Here is a 19,753-nt window from a genome sequence, read left to right as displayed (position 1 = left end):
CTTAAGAGAAACTAAACAGGAATCCCTGTGTTTCAGTCCAGCAGAGTTTGTTTTTGGTCACACAGTGTGAGGGCCATTTTAACTACTAAGTGAGCAGTTTCTTACCAAAAACTCCCCTCTTGTGTCTACCATTAAGTATGTGAGTTCTTTTCATGAGAAGCTTCACACGGCTTGGGATGTTGACCCAAGGCCCACTGTGACGAGTGGGGCAGGGCCGAGAGCCATGGGAACGGGGCGAGGCCGGTGGAGTGATTGAGAAATGAGCGACACCTGCTCGACCCACCGATCTCGAGTCCCACGGAGGATATTGAAGGATATAAAACAGGAGCGACGACAGTGAAGGACGAGAGAGGACCAGGCCTGGATTTTAGTTGTGTTTGGTTTTTGTTTGTGCTCGGCAGTCGTCCGCGAGGGGCTGCCGGGCTGTTTTGTCTTTATTTTATTATTAAAGTCATTTTGATTGTCTACCGGTTCCCGCCTCCTTCTTCCCCGATGATTATGAAGTTTTAATGCGGTACACCCACCTTAATGGAGTCCAGTCAAAGATGAAAACCCATTATGACCAGAAAAGCTATTTTTAACCAGGTGAATCTGTACTTGTACTACTTCCTTTTCCGGGCTTAGTCATGCAGGTGAAATTCTCTGGTCCATATGTGATTAACAAAAGGCCCCTGACCCCTGATCGATGTCTCAAAAGCAGTATGTGTCACATAAATATGCTAAAGGCTTATGTATCAAAAGATGAGGCAAAGCCTGTTGTTTCTGTCAGTGGATGCTGTACTTAACTACCCATACTGTATACCCCAGAAGCCAATGGCTTTGTGGACGGAAATGCTCAAATCTCTTGTGGCAGATTGCCAAACTCTGCATTCTTATCCAATTTGGAGTTGTACCTCTCCTATTTGCCTGACTATCAGCATTGTATTATTGTTAAGCTGATGAGGAATTAACCTGCACTGTTCCATGATGTTCCTTCCCAAACCACTGTCTTAAGTCATGACATAGATGTTGGTGAATGTCCACCCATTAAGCAGTATCCATACCAATAATGGAAGACTGTGTAGACAGGGTAGGTTCTTCACTTTGTCACCAAGTTAGATCACTTCACTTGCCAACTAAATCTCTGCATTAGTTACCCCTGAAAACTTCCTTAATTATACTGTTATGGCCTTCTGAATGTGAAATGCTCCTGTCAACTTTCAGAGATTATTGCAGATGGTCTTGTCAGAAGTACAGAACCGCGAAGTTTACCTGGACGACATTCTAATCTGTTCAATGACATGGAAAGATCATCTAAGAACCCTGGAAGCAGTGTTAAAGCATTTGACTAAGGTTATTTAACGTTAAACCTTGCTAACATACCTTGGCAAATTAGTCAGGCAGGACCAGGTAAGGCCAGTTGAAGCCAAAGGTTCTACCGTTAATTCGTTATTTCGTTTCGTTATTTCTATTGCCATTATTTATTATAAGTTTCCCTCCTCCACAAACAAACGTGAGTTCGTCGTTTTCTTGGGATGGCTGGGTACTACTGAGGGTTTTGCCTCAGTAGTTTCCCCTCTAACTGACCATTTGAGTTCAGAACGTAAGTTTGTGTGGAATCCTGAGTGTAAATCTAGTTTTCAGGCAGCCAAGGATCTTTTGTGTAATGCTCCAGTCAAGTCAAGTCAAGTGTGCTTTATTGTAAATTCTTCCACATGTACAGTACATACATACAGAGAATCGAAATTGCGTTACTCTCAGTCCCCCGGTGCATACAGATAACACTAACAGTAGAGCCAAAAATCTAGAACAAATATGAAATATAAGATACAGCTATACAATAAGGGAATGTAAAAAAGACATATAATAAAATAAAAAATAAAGTTAAATAAAGCAGCGCAAGGCACATGGCAGATAAAGTGCAAATCAGTGAAGTGAACAAACAGTGCAGATAAAAAGATTTTAGTGCATAAAAAAGCTTATTCTGTCTGATTAAAGTGACAAAGGGCTCAAGAGCAGTTATTTTATTTAACTGACTGAAGAGGTAGTAGAGTGACGTCAGTTCCATGTCTAACGAGGTAGTGAGCCGACTAATGCTGCACCAAGTGACAGGTGCATGCCATCGTATGTTAGTGGGGGAGAGGGGTTGGTTTAAGGACCTGGGGATGATGATCTTGGGGGGGGGGGGGGGGTTGGGGGGTATTAATAGTTCAGTAGTGCCTGGGGCAGAAGAGGGAGGGGGGGGGGGGGGGCAAGTTCGAGAGCGAGTTCGTCTTCCTGACAGCCTGATGGATGAAGCTGTCCTTCAGTCTGCTGGTCCTGGCCTGGAGACTCCACAGTCTCCTCCCTGATGGCAACAGACTGAAGAAGCTGTGTGAAGGGTGTGTGGGATCACCTGCAGAGGGCTTTGTGAGTGAGACAGGTTCCGTAAATGTCCTGGAGGGAGGGGAGAGAGACACCAATGATCTTCTCAGCTGCTCTCACTATGCGTTGCAGAGTCTTTCGGCAGGACGCGTTGTAGGCGCCATACCACAAAGTGATGCAGCTCGACAGGATGCTCTCGATGGTGCCTCTGTAGAAGGTGTACATGATGGGGGCCGGGGCTGTGGCTCTCCTCAGTTTGCGAATCTCCTTCTTCTTCTCCACGTTCAGAGAGAGATTGTTGTCACTGCACCATCCGGCCAGGCGGCTCACCTCGCTCCTGTAGTTTGTCTCATCTTTGCTGCTAATGAGACCCACTACAGTCGTGTCATCCGCAAACTTAATAAAGAGGTTGGAGCTGTGTGACGGTGTGCAGTCGTGGGTCAGCAGAGGGAAGAGGAGGGGGCTCAGCACACATCCTTGGGGGGCCACAGTATTCAGTGTGATGGTTGCTGCCGACCCATACTGCCTGAGGTCTTCCAGTCAGAAAGTCCATCAGCCAGTTTCACACAACTGGCTCCGCACACAACAGCACTCCAGTCCTGTCTGCCCCTAATTTATCCACCCCTTCAAGCTACATGTAGGTGCTAGTGCTGGTCTCAAGATCATGGTAATGCAGACTAAAGTGTGAATCAAGTGTAAAAGGGAAAAGAAAGGTTATGTGACATGTTTTATTTATTTATTTTTCTTAAAAAGTATACCTTGTAAGTAAGGGTGGGTGTGTTAGGTCCCAAGACGTATTTCTTATGTTTAATTCCCTGTTTACATCTGTGATGTATGTGGTCACCATTTATTTATTTATTTGTTTGGTGCAATGGTTGTAATTTGTTTTCTCTGTTTTGTACTCCCTCTCTGGTGGTTCTCTCTCTCTCTCTCTCTCTCTCTCTCTCTCTCTCTCTCTCTCTCTCTCCCTTAAGCTCTCTGTCATCCCTTCAGCCAGGTATGGACATCAGCTGTGCCTAATTAAACCCAGGCTTTGGGAGTGACCTGATTGGTTGACAAGACACGAACTGATGGATAAAGCTGAGGTGAAAGCCAGGAAGTTGGGAGAGTCTTTCCTCCTGTTCTAGCCTGTGATTGTTGTTCCTGTGTGTTGGTTGACTGTTGTGAGAGCCTAAAGCCTCAAGTTTGTGTTACTAAGTACTTCTTTTGTTAACCAATCTAACCTGTTTATAATTTGACTCCATTGAACTATATTGTTCAAATTCCTTTGTTGTTGCCTTATTTAATCGTGGAAGCTGTAGAGAGGTGGACACATTTTCTTTTGGTAATTGTTTTTTTTCTCCTGTTTTTGGTTAGTTAGGGAGTGAAGTGAGAGCTATGTCATTTATTTATTCGGGTAAGTTAGTTTGACCCTCCCAGCATTTAAACTTCTTTTGTTTGTTGTTTTGGCCTGGACGCCTCTTGAAGTTTCTTGCTTCCAGATTTACTAACCTGACTAACTCTACTAACAATAACCAGCCTCAAACCAGCACTGCTTCTCACCCAAACATCAAAATAAATCAAATGATCAAACAATCTAACAATACATATCTGGAACATTGGGACCAGGAAACTAAAACACATAGTAAATTACAATTCTATCAAACTCTAAAATCAGTTTACAAATTGGAAGATTATCTCCAGCGTGTCAGAGACACAAAGCAGAGAAAGTGTGCACAGTTTATCCATTGAGACCAGCAGACACAGAAAGAGCTGGTTACCCAGAGAGCAAAGAGTGTGTGCTCACTGTCAGACAGGAGAGATCGAGACAGAGACACACTTCCTCCTGCACTGTCAGAAATACATATCCATAAGAAACCTCTACTTCAACAAACTCACCAACTTAATAAAGAACTTTACAGCCATTAGTGGAACAGAACAAGATAATTTATCAAATTTTTCAATAAAAAAAAAAAATGATTGATGCATTTAGGATACATAAATGCTATGTAAGTGGCCTTAAGGATAGGCCACCGTTTTCTTCCAAAATGTTTAAAATATAGCCTAATTTCATCACAATTTGAAGCACAGTAAAACACAATACATTGTTTTTATTACACAATGGAAATGTTCATGACTTGATTCCTCATGTGATGCACACTGTTTATTCACAAATCACGCAAACTAGTGAAAGTGTGCTTTAAGACCACAGGTTATAAAAGTCCACAGGGCCAAAAATGCCCATCGCTGAAGAAACGCTTATTGCAATAGGCAGCAACACACTCTACACTTTGCACTCAGTTGACAGCATGATTGAGCTAAGTGTCACGGTGTGGGTTGATCTTTTAACAAGAGTAGCCTAATTATAGTTTTTGTCAAGTGATTTCAACATTTAAACATTCCATGCATCATTCCAGACAGATCATTCACACAATTGTAATGTTCGTATGGTTTAAGGTTGTGCAATTATAAACTCTTAAGTTGGTTAGAGTGGTTAAATTGTGGCTTAAAAGATTGAAGATTAATTACACCGTGAGAAAAAAAACGCACATATGCAATTGCAATTGTAATATGCAGCAGGGGTCGCTATCTGACAAACAGATGTGTGTGCAGGTCACGGGAGTTAGTAGGGTGTAGGTTAGTAGGCTACGGTTTTGTGCGGTTGTACAGGTTTACCAAGGTCTTAGAAAAGTCACCTGACACAGAAACAGACCTATCGTTTTGAGTCCAAAGCAGGTGCAGCAGTCTGCTCCATCTAGATCAGCACCTCACGGGATGTGCCTTCTAGGAATCTATTGTCAGAGACGACATTTATTATTTAAAAAAATAGCAAAAACATTTTTGAACCCTTACAACACATCTGTTAAGATAAGCTTTGAATATTTGGTAAGAATACTTATTTTGAAGTAATAAAGTATATGCAAATCACTACACCGCTTTATAATTTAATATATATAATCTATATATATATATAATTTAATATATATAATCTATATATATATAATTATTTATAAAATAAAAATAAAAAAATGTTCAGGAGGGTCTGAGTGGGAAGGTGAAAGGGGCGTATAACGCAACATCTCAGCAAGCGCTTTCTATTGGTCAGCGCGATGTGGGCGGGGCCAATAAATGACTGGGGCTTTCCGTAAATGTTCTGAACTCCACAGACAGCGTTTCCTTCTGAAGTACATCGTCTAGCAGCGACAGTCTGACGTATTTATTTTAAGCCCTATTTTATTTCGCTGTGAAGGATTGCAAACGAAGGAATCACTTTAGGAATTACAACGGAAAGAGGAGAGATTATCTCTCAGCATGATGGATATTGAATTGCCTAAAATGCATCCAAGCCAACAGGTAAATCATATTTAATAATAATCAGTTGCGTCACTTATGTTCTAATAATGCTTCGCTTTTAATAGTATTGAAATGATACTAAAATACTAAAAATAACACTAATTGTGCTATGATGTTACATCATTTGCCCTTTGAGTCAGTAATGTGGGACATATGTAGGTTATTCAGATGTATTTATTGCTTATACACACCACTCACTTCCAAGTGACTTTTTAATAGCCTTGCGTATTATTCCTGATTTTGATAGATATGATAATTATCGATAATATTTTATTATAATTATGACGTGATTGTAGTGGCGGAATCGTCCATATATTATTATATTTTAATATATACGTATAGCCTATAATATATAGTCCGTGTTAAAGGAGGCGTTTCCTCGCGTTATCCCGTTTTCTCGCGACTTTACTTTCCACTTACAATCCTGCCTAGTCATTGAGCTCCGGCCGTCCTAAGAACGAGATAAAAGACGAAATATCAAAAGAAAGGTAACTATTAATGACCCAGTGCGATATGGCTCGCGGTTGAACTTCTGTCATGAGACGCGTGTCGGTGAGCTTTGATGTTTGCGCGTGTTTCCCGCAGCAGACGCGTCTGCGCATGCGCGCTCACCGGCGCCTTGCACAATAGCAGGCGGCTCCAATCTGGAATGTGCTGTTTACTTTAGCCTCGTATCCTGACGATCCTCGGCCTCATGTGATTAGTCTCTATCACAGCCAATGCAATTCTGTATATTTAACTGAAATAAGGACCTGGGGTTTAGGTAAAACACATTAAAATAAACTTTCAGTATTAAGTCATTGAGAAATATTAGCCTACGGAGGAGATCACATTTAGAAGTGAATGCATGACAATATATAAATCAAGGTTTTCAGACGTTTTTCATCATTTGAATGGGGAAATAGTGTACAAATCCTTAAAAATCTTACTTTAAAAAAAAAAAAAAACCTTGATGGAAGCACTTTGACCTTCAGAAAATATTGATTGTTAATCACAGAAGGTCAGACTAAAGTTTATAAGCAATTTTATCTCCTGGAGTTTTTGAAAATACAAAACTAAACATGAAAAAATACATTCAAATAATAATAATAATAGAAACACATACACACACCAGAATGGGTAACAACAGCCTAAATTAAGCTGTTATTTACTGGGGCCTTGTTGTTTATTAAGATATGTCCTATAAATTAAATAAGAAATATTCATTTTACTTTATTTTATACATATTCGCTATTTATTGATCATGCCAAAATGATGAAATTGTATGATTACGTGTTAACTGTGAAATACAGTTGTAAATACAGATCAAAGCCCCATTTTATTGGGGGATTCAGATATTTGACACATTTAAGACTCATGCTACATTCATTTTATGTTCGATGAGAGTTTATAAAATGCATAAGTAATGCTTTAAAGTAATGTGACACCAAATGAATTACTGTGTGCTTAAGGCTATTTAATGGTCTGTTTAGCAGTATATAACATAATCAAGTTTGTCAGTGTTACTAATAAAAGTGCTCCTTAAACTTAAAACGTGTGCACTGATGCCCAGAGAACTAGCTTTAAATCATGTTTATGAGTAACAAATGTTTAGATGCATGTAATAATATTTTCTTCTTCTTTAATTAATAAAGTTTTACACACTCCGTCTTTACATATAAACAGTATAGGCCTCAGTTATTTGTTTAGGTATTTAATAAGCATTTTAAAAAATCAGAGCCATCTGAATTGGGCCCCAGGGCCAGGATGAGGATATAAAGCAAAGTATCATCTGACAAAAGAGCTGGTTTATTATTAGATTAATCTTGAGGTGTTTGAGTCAGGTCACCTGCGTGGAAACACTGAGAGTGTAATAATGTTTGTTTGGCTCTGATTGTGTGCTGTATCACCTGCCTCGACCGTGCAGCCTAACAAAATGAGGAAACACTTGTTCCTCCGATGGTTTATTCCACGCTCCCACAGTCCAGAGGAACAGGAAGTGAGACAGGCCTGGAAAATAATCTCCTCTTTACCAGGAAACTTTGCAGTTTTAATATCCAGCTCTGGTTTCTCGTTTCCTTGAACCTGGATAATAATAACACTTTGAGCATTAATTATGTAGTTAGGTGTGTCCTGGATATACTTTTCGCTTCTAGATCCATCCTCATCCACAGGCTTGTGGATACACACACATACTGCTCTGATTAGCCTCACATTCACGCAGATATTTAATATATAATGAGGGATATGCAAACTTTCATCAGTTCAAAAACGCTCTCAAAACTGAATATATTCACTAGATATTCTTCCTTTCGCTTTAAAAGGAATAGTTTTAGATTATTTCGCCCCTCATTTACTTTTGAAATAGACCACATTTTTATATTTTCCGTTTCCATTTTGAAAAAGTGAAAATGTTAGTCATTCTGTTGTGTAGTTGTTGTCTTTATATGTATGTGTAATGTTAGTTTTTCATTTATTACTTTAAAAAAGAGAAATGTTATATTTCAAGTAATGAAATATCTCTTTTTTTTTTTTTTGGTTGTTTTTTAGGTTTTAGTTTTATTTATAATATGCATAATAATTATAAATTATTTACAATATAAAGAAAGGAGGATAATATGCCTTCAAAAGACTTAAAATACCTGTATATTGAACAAGTAGTACTAGTTTTATGAGATTTTATAGCGCTTCCAATCTCCATCGTCCAATTTTATTTGCATTTAATTTTATGCATGGTCAACAAAAGCTCAAACTCGCTGCCAAACACCTTGTCTAGTGTTTCACAGAATAAAGAATAATAATAAAACAGAAAATAATAATACCTGTGTAATATGTTTTTGGCTATGTATCATTGAATGGACAACATATGATTTGTAATGCACTCATAAACAAAAAATTAAAAAAGTGGAAACACACTCCATTCGATTCTGCTGTGAGGAGGAAGAGAGCGTCTTCTTCTGGTGGGAGGGGCCTATGGACAGTGTGTAGATGTTACATCATCTGTGTGGCTCCGCCCCCTCTGTGATCTGGAGCTGGAGAGGAAGTGTGTGACTCTGAGACCATGTTGCTGTCTGGAGGCAATCATTAGACTGTTATAAAGCATCTTTTAAATACATCTATCATTGATATGTTTATACAAATTAAACTGACTTAGAATATATGCACTGGTAAAATTATAAAAAAAAGAAAAGAAAAAAAATACACTTGCTACGTGTACTGTGTTATGCTAACTGAGTCTTGTTATGGCATTTGCATATCGTTGCTCTTGTTGATTTTGATTGCTTCCACTGTCTTCATTTGTAAGTGGCTTTGGATAACAGTGTCTGCTAAATGACTAAATGTAAATGCATTAATATTAACAAATAAAAAAGAATACAAAACACGAAAACAATTGACTCCTACAAATAATTATAAATTCAATAAACAAACTAATTTACACATCAAAAATAAACATTTGTATTTGTAAAATAGATTTTATAAATACTTTAGTAATTTATATGTGTTTAAATAAATTAAACTAATAATTTATGTGCTGACAATAATAATAATAATAATAAATACTGAATAAGAAAACAACTGATTAATAATAATGACGATGATGATAATAATAATGAGAAACACCTTTAGCCAGAAAATAACATTTGTATCATTATATTGTTATAAAACATTTTTATATGTGTTTTAATAAAACAAATTGTGAGAATCATAAGTTTATTATATAATAGCAATAATAATAATGACAATAATAATTAATTGAAAATTCAGAAAAAATATACATTTATATCATTATATTATAAAACATTTTTATATGTGTTTAAATAAAACAAATTGTCAGAATCATAAGAGTTTATTATATAATAGCAAAAATAATAATGAATTAAAAAATTAGGTAAAAAATAAACATTTGTATCATTATATTGTTATAAAATATTTTTTAAAATAAATTTGTAATTTATTTGTGTTTAAATAAATTTAATTGACTAAGAATTTATGTGCTGACATTAATAATAATAATAAATACTAAAGAAGAAAACAACTGATTAATGATAAAAATGACGATGATGATAATAATAATGAGAGAGTCGTTTAGTCAAACAGAAACCCTATTTGGTTCATGTGTAGCATCTACTGAACTCTGATGTCAGCGCTGACAGCTGATTCACAAATTGCAAAATGTAATAAGTTCCTCTAAATTGTTCAGTTCCTCTGCTGTGAGTGCACACTTCTTCTCTGTTCAGTCCCCTGGGCCTTGTGATCTGAAACTATAGGAAGCTGGTTTTCTACAGATCTCGAGTCACATGCTCGACATGGTTTTTCTGACCTCATAAACAGATAAATGCAGCGCTGCAGACAGTTTGTGCAAAGCTTTCAGTGCATTAATAAACAGCAGACGAAGTAAAGCATATCTCCTTATTTAGTTCCTGCAACTATCAATCAAGAACAGACAGAGGCCAAGGTTTCAGAAATAGTACTGTCATTTATAAATGCATCGTCTGCTGCTGTGTAACATCTGAACCGGGAGTAGTGTATGATTTTGCCGGTTATAAAACTTGATTGGCAGAGAATGATATTATATATATATGTATACACAGCTTTAATTTAGGCTTTTATTCACATGTAAACACAACAACACATAGAAATGGTCAGAAATCAGAAATGGTCAACAGAAACTCAAATGCACTTTGTCTGATGTGATGTGCAGGAACTAATGAGGTGTGTTTTTTCGAACTTTTGCAAGGTTTGTTCTCACACTTGAGCAAGTACAGTATGGTTGAGCTTCCATGTATCTGGGTCGAAGACATTAAGATGTCTGCATCAGAAGAAATATACAAAAATGATTTTATGTCCATAGAAAACTCATTAAATCTAAGTATCGACTTTTAAGGTTTCAAATACATTTTTGGAGAGTAAAATGTCAAAATTTGGTTTATATAATGTTACATTGTCATTCAGTGTTACACAATATTTATGTAAAAATTCAAACAACATGTTTATTCTGCTTACATATATAAAAGAATAAGGTAGCATAGTCAATTTTACTGTGTTTTACATGAGTAAAACATTCTTAGGTTAGTGGCAAATTTTACAAATGTAAAATTACAACTAATTAGTATTTGGGGTGAATGTTAATTAGTGTTTTAATATTTCATACATTGATTTTTGTTTTAAATATGCCTGACAAGATTGTTACACTGAATGACATTTAAGTGGGTGTCAAATCAGGGAAAGATGTATGATAATTGTTTTATTTATTTTTCTGCTCGGAAAAACAAAATTTCAATTAAATCAAACTGAAAACTTAAAAAAAATAAAAATTTTGGGGAAAAAAACAATTTAAAGCAGTTTTACACTTATTGTTTTTATGCTTAAACCCTTTTTCGTCTTTGACCCGTGTGCATCTCACCGTCCCACCTGTGGGACGCTTGGCACTCTTTTTTGTTGTTGTCTTTCTCTATAAAGTCTTTTAGTAATCATCATAAATCATATATCATTTGAAAGCTTAGAAGCTCAAGATTCATCATGTGAAAACCATTTTAAAATCGGACATTGCTTTACCATGAAAATGGTACTTTAAAATCTAATGGCAGTCACCTCACCCTTAGTGGGCAAGGTCAAGTGTCATAAAACATAATGCACTACGGTCTTCTAGAACCAAAACTTTTTATAATCTTGGCAACAATCATATCATTGGAAAGGTCTGAGTCTCAGGATTTCATATTTGGTGGTTATTTTGAGATAAAAGTAAAATTCACAGAGAAATCTAGAGAAAATTTCATCAAGCAAAATTCTAAATAGTTATGATGACTCCCAGTGGCTGTGTGTGGTATGACGCGCTAAATAAAATCTCACAGGAACCTCAATTTTTTTCATATCAACTTCAAATTTGTAACATAACTTATTTAGACACAAGGCTTTAATTTAATGCCAATTTTAGTAAACGGGTCTATTTGGAATAATTCAACAGTTGACAGAATTCCAAGTTTATATCTCACAGTTCTGAGAAAGAAAGTCAGAATTGTAAGAGAAAGTCGTAATTACCTTCTCTTTTTTTCAGTGGCAGAAATGGGCCTCCATAGAAGACAGACCATTTATAATTTAGTTCCCTCTATTTTATTTCACCTTTCAGTTCCTGTTACGCCTGAAAACGGCAAAATGTTGAGCTATGAATCTGTCTGGCCATATATATCAACTATCTGAGTATCACATTCTGATGAGTTTATGAAACTGTGCTTTGTTTTGAGGCACATTAGTTTATCTGTTTGCTTCAAAACTTTGCTTGAGATGCTGGAATGCATTGTAATTTCTTATAGCAATAACACACCAGACCTTCATAGCTTCTTTGTACTTGTCTGGAAATGTCAGTATTGCATCAGCACTGGTGGACTCACCACCGAACAAGTTTAGCGCTCTTAGTCATTAGCCAGAAATAAAAGACCCTTTTTGAATGCCATTTCTTAATAATAGTGCCGTAGAAGTATATGCACTCCTTGTCCATTTTACTTGAATAAAAGAAGTAAAGCTTCTTATCGATGAAGCTTGTTTATTATTAGTCATCGAGGACGATTAGTGCATGACACTGAGTTTGTTTTCATCAGCAAATAAGAAGAAAAGTATTATTAAAACTCGTCATGCAACAATGAAAACATGAAACGTCTATATACTACACTATCGGTTTAAGTTTCTGTAGTTCAAAAAAAATGAGGAACAATATATTTCCAATTGTTGTGGAGTAAAATATATGATATTACTGTATGCATTGGAATGAAAGTCAAAATGACAATAAATAGTGACATAAAAATAAAACTGACAGGGCACAGGAACTTGAAAAATAAACCCATTTATCTTAAAATTGTTACTGTCCACCTATGCACATAATAGAAGCATTACTAAAGAAGTAATGTATCTCGTTGGATGTGCACATCAACATGTGCTTCTTATTATTTCTGTTGGTCTAGCACGATCACGTCAACATGTCTGAGACAAGGACGCGAGCTGTATTTCTTGTTCTCTGTCCTTGTGTTTGACAGTCCCCCTGATCTCTGGAGTTACAGCAGCATGACGGGTGGCGTTTCATTCGGCGCTGCTGATTGGTCAGAGACGCTGTGTACTCCTCCAGATCTCTGCAGGACACTTCTCTAGAAAATACAGTGTTTTACCACAAAACATTACAGTCCAGTGTGTGCTATGCAGTTACAAAGAAGTGAGAAGCCAGAAGAGAGCTCTATAAATAGTTTAACACATTATAAATGATATGTGATGTGGTATACTGTTAAACATGGCCATGTGTTAGAGTTTTAGGTGCTCTAACTGGTCACCAACACATTTGCATTCATTTGTTAATTGTAAATGGTTTTGCAGGGTGACAATATATATATATATATATATATATATATATATATATACAGAATTAATAAAAGCTCCTAACATTAATAAAACCTTAAAAAATTTAAATTAATAATTAAATTAAATTAATCAGAGCACATGACATTGTTTACAGAAGTACATTTTCAGAGCAAATTTTCATTTTGCCGTCAGTAGTTTTACTTAAATTGTCCTGCAGATAGACTTAATAAATAGCCATGTAATCTGTCAAATAATATGAGCGTCTCTTTTAAATCAAACAAGCATTTAAGATTACTGGAGTCTTTTTCTCGGGAGAAACATCAAGGAACGAGAGACTAAATGCAGATACACAGTAAAATTTCATTTTAAGAAGAAAATTTGTATTAGTATAAGTAATATATATAAAATTAAATAAAAATAATAACATTAATAAAACTATTAAAAACACTAATAAAACAAATATTAAAATAATCCAGACTGCATAGCTTTAAATGTACAGAAATTAATTTCCACAGCAAACGTCCACGTCTGTAGACAAATCCTCTTGCCATCACTAGCTAGATCTGAATGGTGAATTTGACAGATTCACTTTTCAACGACTAAAATCCCATGCGATCTTTCAAATAACATAAGCATCCATAATAATGATGAAGTAATTTAAAAACTCTGTCACACCACAGGACGTGTCAACTTCTCACAAACGGCCTATGAATGCTCCACTCGCAGAAATACCAAGTTTGCAGCATTCATTTTTTCCAGCCGCTGTGCTTTTTGAGTTGAGCTGACCTTTAAATCTGCCACTAGCATTTATAGAAACACTAACAGCATGTGTTTGCGTTGGTGGGTGATCTGGTGCTTCCCAGAGATGGAGTGAAAAAGGAGAAGCGGCATGTATTATTCATAGCTGACGATGCACTGAGTGCTTATCTGAGGCGGGACAGGCTCGACAGGCAGGGTGCGGCCAGCTCCTCCTCTCATCTTCATCTCTGCTGTGTTTCTCCAGGACATGGATCTGATAGATATACTGTGGAGGCAGGACGTGGATCTGGGAGCGGGCAGGGAGGTGTTTGACTTCAGCTACAGACAGAAGGAGGTGGAGTTGCGTCTGCAGCGTGAGAAGGAAGAGGAGAAGCAGCAGCAGAGGCAGCGGGAACAGGAGAAAGCACTGCTCGCTCAACTCCAGCTGGACGAGGAGACCGGGGAGTTTGTGCCGCGGAGCGCCCCGCTGACGCAGGACACCGCGACCAGTGCTCAAATCACACAGGTATACACCGTCCGGATGAAGGGAGAGAGGTGTGAGAGTGCATACTGATGACAGGGTGACAGGAGAGCAGATCTGAGTTCTGTTTCACATACACACACACACACACACACACACACACACACACACAGAGACGCACAGAGACACACGCGCACACACACACACACAGACACAGACACACACACACAGAGACACACACTCACACACACGCAAAGAGACGCACAGAGACACACACATACACGCACACAGAAAGACACGCATGCACAGACACACACACACACACACACACACACACACACACACAGACGCACAGAGACACACCCACATGCACAGAGACACACACACACACTCACAGAGACACGCACAGAGACACACACGCACACACAGAGACACACACAGACACATACACTCTCACTCTCACGCAGAGACACTCACACACATTGAGTTTCCATGTTTTAAGAGGACATTCTATAGGCGTAATGGTTTTCACTACATCTAACTCTACCCCTTACAGAAAACATTCTGCAATTTTAGATTAAACTATCCTTGTGTGGACATTTGGTCCCCATAACATGATATATATCAGGTAGACACACACACCGTGTACATGTAGGGGCCCGACAGGCCACATATTACAGGGTGTAGCTTCTCAGTTGCTTGGGAACCGCTACTATGGCACAATTACTGGAACTCAGGTGCTCAGTCTTCACCACAAGCTCCGTTCTATGAAAGCACATATACTCCACACTAAATTGATAGGACACTAGAGACCTCAATTTCCCTGAAGAGGTTAGGTGAATTCATGTTTCACAGATGTACTACATGATTTTTGTCCTGTACCAAGTGAGCATGTTTAATTTGGGGGAAATGATTGAGCCAATTGAATAATTTTTTTCAGGTAAACTTTTATTACATGTGTGCTTTCAGAAGTCTTAAAGCATACATTTTGTCTTATAAGTTTCTCAGAAAGCACTTAAAAGAAATTAATATGCAACAAAATACTTGACATAGTGTCGAAGTTTGATGACGATTGATAAATGTTTAAGATCCCATTGAAATCTATGACTTTTAACAGCAGACTTTGGCAAGTCAGTTCCATTAGTAAGTAAAATAGCAATATTAAGCTATTAATTTTATTTAATTCAGAGCACATTTAATTCAGTTTATAGAAATTAAAATCCAGAACACACCCAATGCCTACACACTTTGGCAGATCCCAATCCTGTTCAAACCAGTACATGAAATCATAGACATGCTTTGTTCATAATTGTAAGTCAAAGGTGGTTTTGAAAACTAACTCAGTCCAGGTGTAGTCTGCACTGATGTGTGTTTCCTGCTCTGTGTGTCGATACAGTGGTTTTATTAGGATGTATTGTGTACGTGCAGAATGGGGCTTTCGCAGAACAGGACGGTGATGCCATGTCATTTGATGAGTGCATGCAGCTCCTGGCGGAGACTTTTCCACTAGATGAGCCAGCTGAGGTAATTACGGGCTATTTATCACCTATATAACACCTCACAGCAACATAACACCTATACGTGCCACTGCGCTTCAGTCTAATTATCTCTCTTCTCTGTTGTCTGTGCAGTCAGCACCGCCTTGCCTGGACACCTCCGTTCCTCCTTCCACAGATCTTATGATGCCACCGGACATCCCAGCCTTTACCCACAATCCTTTGCTGCCAGGCTCTCTGGATCAGGCGTGGATGGAGTTGCTCGCACTCCCAGAGCTGCAGGTACGAACCCTCAACCAGACCTCATTAACACACAGCAAAATGAACTAATTGCCACTTCTTGATATGCCATAAATACTTCTTGCTGGCCATAAAAATTATATATATATAATAATAAAAATGTCCACTGAAGTAAAACTTGTTTACACACCCTAGCCATTTTAATGCTTGGGTGTGCATCTTAACTGGCCACTAGCCCTACAACACTTTATAAACACCTCAACATGGCATCTGTTTTAGGATATTTCACTCCAAAATTAAACATCTTTGAAAAACAAAAAAAGGTCTTTTTAATAATAATAATAATAATAAAAAAAATATTTCTGTCTCTTCATTGAAAATCCTTTCCACTATAACTTTGATGCTTCTAAATGTTCATAAAGAAATCCTAAAAAAAAAAAGTAATCTGTATGAACTGGTTTAATCCAAATCTGAGGAGGCATGCCTGCTGATGAACAGATTTAATTTATCCATAATTTGACATACGTAAAGCACGTCAAATACTGAAACCGTGCTCCAGCTCTTAGTATGTTTTTACGGACTTTTTGAAGCATCAGTTTGAGTTGTGTGGGTTTTCAGTGGAGCGACAGAAATCTCCAGGTTTCATTAAAGGATCCTCTTTTGTGTTACAAACAAAACACGTATGGGTTTGGAATAATATGAGGGCAAGTAAATAACAGAATTTTCATTTTTGCTGTGAGCTACTTCAGGACGTGTTTTAGAGTGAGACTGTGAGGTGCTTCTGTGTGTGCTCTGATTTATACCACCTGTGGTTTAGAGTCACAAACAACCCTGTTGCTGAGCAACAAACAAATGACCCTCTCTGAGCTCATGCTGTGGTTTGACCAGCAACTCGGGATGTAGACTTCATTTGTTTTTGTTTGAATTTAGCCATTTTTACCTCAGTACACAAAGAAGCTGGTTTAAAAAGGTTTAAAGTTAAGGTCCTGTCAAATGAATCACGTCAGCATTCTCCAGTGCATTGAACTCTGTGGAGAGAAGCTGCTACGTTACTGAACAGGTCAAGCATGAAAACACTTGAAGTTCAAACTGTAACTCTGCCAGTCTTAAAGCAGAAGTTCGCTTCCAGATTGAAAATTTCCTGATAATTTACTATTATCGTGGAGAGCTCTTTGAAGCTGCAATTTGGACCTTTGACCCACTGATCTCCATTGAAGTCCACTATATTTACATTTATGCATTTAGCAGAAAGCGACTTACAGTGCATTCAGGCTATACATTTATTTATTTTACCAGTATGTGCATTCCCTGGGAATCAAACCCACAACCTTTTGCGCTGTTAACACATGCTCTACCACTGAGCTTCAGGAACATTATATGGAAAAAAATAACCTTGAATTGTTTTTCTCAAAAACCTTTAATTTATTTCCTACTGAAGAAAGAAAGACATGAACATCTTGGATGACATGGGGATGATTCAATTATCAGGCAGTTTTTACTCTGGAAGTGAACTTCTTCTTTAATGGTAGACTCATATTGTTTGTCTCATACAGTGAGTGTCTTCACTTTGGATAACAATGTTCACATGCTGTTCTTGTGTATTTTTAGCAGTGCCTCAACATGCAGATGCAGGAGTCATTGGATATGGATGGATTTATGAAACCCTCCGCAGAAGCACAGGACCCAAACTACAGCCAATACCTGCCCGGGATGGACCATCTCTCGTTGGTGCAGACAGAGGTGTGTCCTCCCGAATACATCAACACATACGATGGATCTTTCAACACTATGGTGTCGCCCAACCTCAGCCAGATGAGTCTGAACGTCCCGGATGTGAAGGCCGAGTTTAGACCTGAAGAATTCAATGAGATGTTTTATCCAGAGATGGAGGTTAAAGTGAACAGTGGTCCTCTCATCCCTGATGGTGGAAATATGGTCAGCCAATTGGCGGAGATCTCCAGCAATCCTCCTGTGAACCACATGGATCTGCAGAGCTTCTCACCTGGGAGCTTCAGCTCAGGAAATCCGGAGCCTATGGCCGAATTCCAAGATTCCGATTCCGGATTGTCGCTGGATTCCAGTCCTCAAGTGAGCTCTCCGGGGAAGTCCTTGAACGGAGATGGTTCCTTCGGTTTTAGCGACTCCGACTCTGAAGAGATGGACGATAGTCCGGGAGGCATGGAGTCAGATTATACAGAGATATTCCCGCTGGTTTACCTTAATGACGGAGCACAGGGATCTCTCTCTGTGAAACCTTCGGCAGACCAACAGGAGATGAAAGCGAAGAACCAAAAGATAGAGCCAGCGGAGGCCAGCGGCCACTCCAAACCTCCCTTCACCAAAGACAAGCAGAAGAAACGCTCTGAGACGCGGCTCTCCCGTGACGAACAGAGAGCAAAAGCCTTGCAGATCCCATTTACTGTGGACAAGATCATCAATCTGCCTGTGGATGACTTCAACGAGATGATGTCCAAACACCAGCTCAACGAGGCCCAGCTCGCCCTCGTCAGAGACATCCGCCGTCGGGGCAAGAACAAGGTCGCAGCACAGAATTGCCGCAAGAGAAAGATGGAGAACATTGTGGGCCTGGAGTACGAGCTGGACTCTCTGAAAGAAGATAAGGAGCGTCTGATGAAGGAGAAAAGCGAGCATAGCTCCAGTCTGAGAGAGATGAAGCAGCAGTTGAGCACCTTGTACCATGAGGTCTTCAGTATGCTTCGAGACGAGCACGACAAGCCTTTCTCGCCCAATGAATACTCCCTTCAGCACACTGCGGACGGCACCGTTTTCCTCGTTCCTCGCCTTAAAAAGATTCTTGTAAAGAACAACTAGCTTGGTTCCTTCTACTCTGTCCTTCCACACTTGCTTCTGTTTTTAGGTACTGCTTTTCTCTTGCTAACACTGTGTCCTAACCAGGCATGACGCAATAAAGAGACAAAGGCTCTTCTCATGTCAGTGCGTTTGTCCTGACCAGGCAGCCACAGAATAATGAGTGAAACCATAAAATCTCATTGTCCAAAATCAGGCTGCACGTAATAGTACATTAAGCATCATCAAATATGTTCCTATTCGGCAGTTAAGTCGCATGTAGTGTTGAGAATATCGATTATATTGCGACTGGTTAGGACATGGTGTACGTTTAACGCAAAGTAAACAACTAAATAGGAGCGTATTTTTGCTTACACGTCAACTGTTGAAATGGCAGAACTATTATATACGTTTTGCGTATTCTACTTTCCTAATATTCTTAATCTCCGTTGGATTTTATACTCCTTTATATTTTCTCTGAGATTATTTTGCCTATATGGTTTGTAAATACATTTATACTTTATTTGCTATTGAGATAGGAAGAAATGTACTGTATATATAAAAATAGATCACAATTTAGCATGCTAAAAATGGTGGTGATCATTTTAAGCCTGTACTTATGTCAGTTTTTATATCTTAATTTACTATTCTATTGCTATTTTATCTCTCGACTTTATGGCTTTATATAATAAATATTTAAACCAGCAAAGTCTAATGCGGTCTTGAATGGGAGTTGGTTTGTTGATGGAGTGGGTCAGCAAAGAGGAAGTGGATATTGACAAGAATGAATAAGGAAGTGGCATTAAAATCAACTATGGGAAACAATCACTTCATAAAAAATATAAAAAGAAGTGGCCTGTAGTTTTCAACAGTACAGGTCAAAATGAAGACACCAAGCAAAATTAATTAAGAAATATGTGGCCAAAAAGTGAAAAAAGAAGCATTTATTTGAAGATACAACTTGGTCTAATATTTTTCCCCCTAATGCAGT

At 38.2% G+C, this 19,753-nt stretch overlaps 1 protein-coding gene across 2 annotated transcripts; it reads left to right on the top strand.

Moving 5' to 3' along the window:
* The first annotated feature begins 5,476 nt into the window (after positions 1–5,476).
* nfe2l2a (nfe2 like bZIP transcription factor 2a) lies at positions 5,477–19,471 on the top strand. Of its 2 annotated transcripts, none has more exons than XM_059499531.1 (5): positions 5,477–5,676; positions 14,003–14,263; positions 15,647–15,742; positions 15,850–15,996; positions 17,566–19,471. In XM_059499531.1, the coding sequence occupies exons 1-5, from the start codon at positions 5,635–5,637 to the stop codon at positions 18,784–18,786; spliced, it is 1,767 nt and encodes a 588-aa protein (XP_059355514.1). In that variant the 5' UTR covers positions 5,477–5,634; the 3' UTR covers positions 18,787–19,471. The 2 variants fall into 2 exon arrangements, with proteins under 2 accessions (XP_059355514.1, XP_059355513.1); XM_059499530.1 differs by having other exon boundaries at positions 5,478–5,676; positions 17,563–19,471.
* The last annotated feature ends 282 nt before the right edge of the window (positions 19,472–19,753 follow it).

The sequence above is a fragment of the Carassius carassius genome, chromosome 19, assembly GCF_963082965.1.
Source record: "Carassius carassius chromosome 19, fCarCar2.1, whole genome shotgun sequence".
Classification (NCBI taxonomy): Eukaryota; Metazoa; Chordata; class Actinopteri; order Cypriniformes; family Cyprinidae; genus Carassius; species Carassius carassius.
The sequence above is the reverse complement of the archived record's forward strand: the minus strand, read 5'-3'. Positions and strand labels throughout refer to the sequence as shown.

Excerpts from the sequence above, each read along its gene's own strand:
- nfe2l2a (XM_059499530.1), top strand. The coding sequence starts at position 5,635 with ATGATGGATATTGAATTGCCTAAAATGCATCCAAGCCAACAG. Across the intron at positions 5,677-14,002 it reads AAATGCATCCAAGCCAACAG|GACATGGATCTGATAGATAT; the intron begins GTAAATCATATT and ends GTGTTTCTCCAG. Across the intron at positions 15,743-15,849 it reads CACTAGATGAGCCAGCTGAG|TCAGCACCGCCTTGCCTGGA; the intron begins GTAATTACGGGC and ends TTGTCTGTGCAG.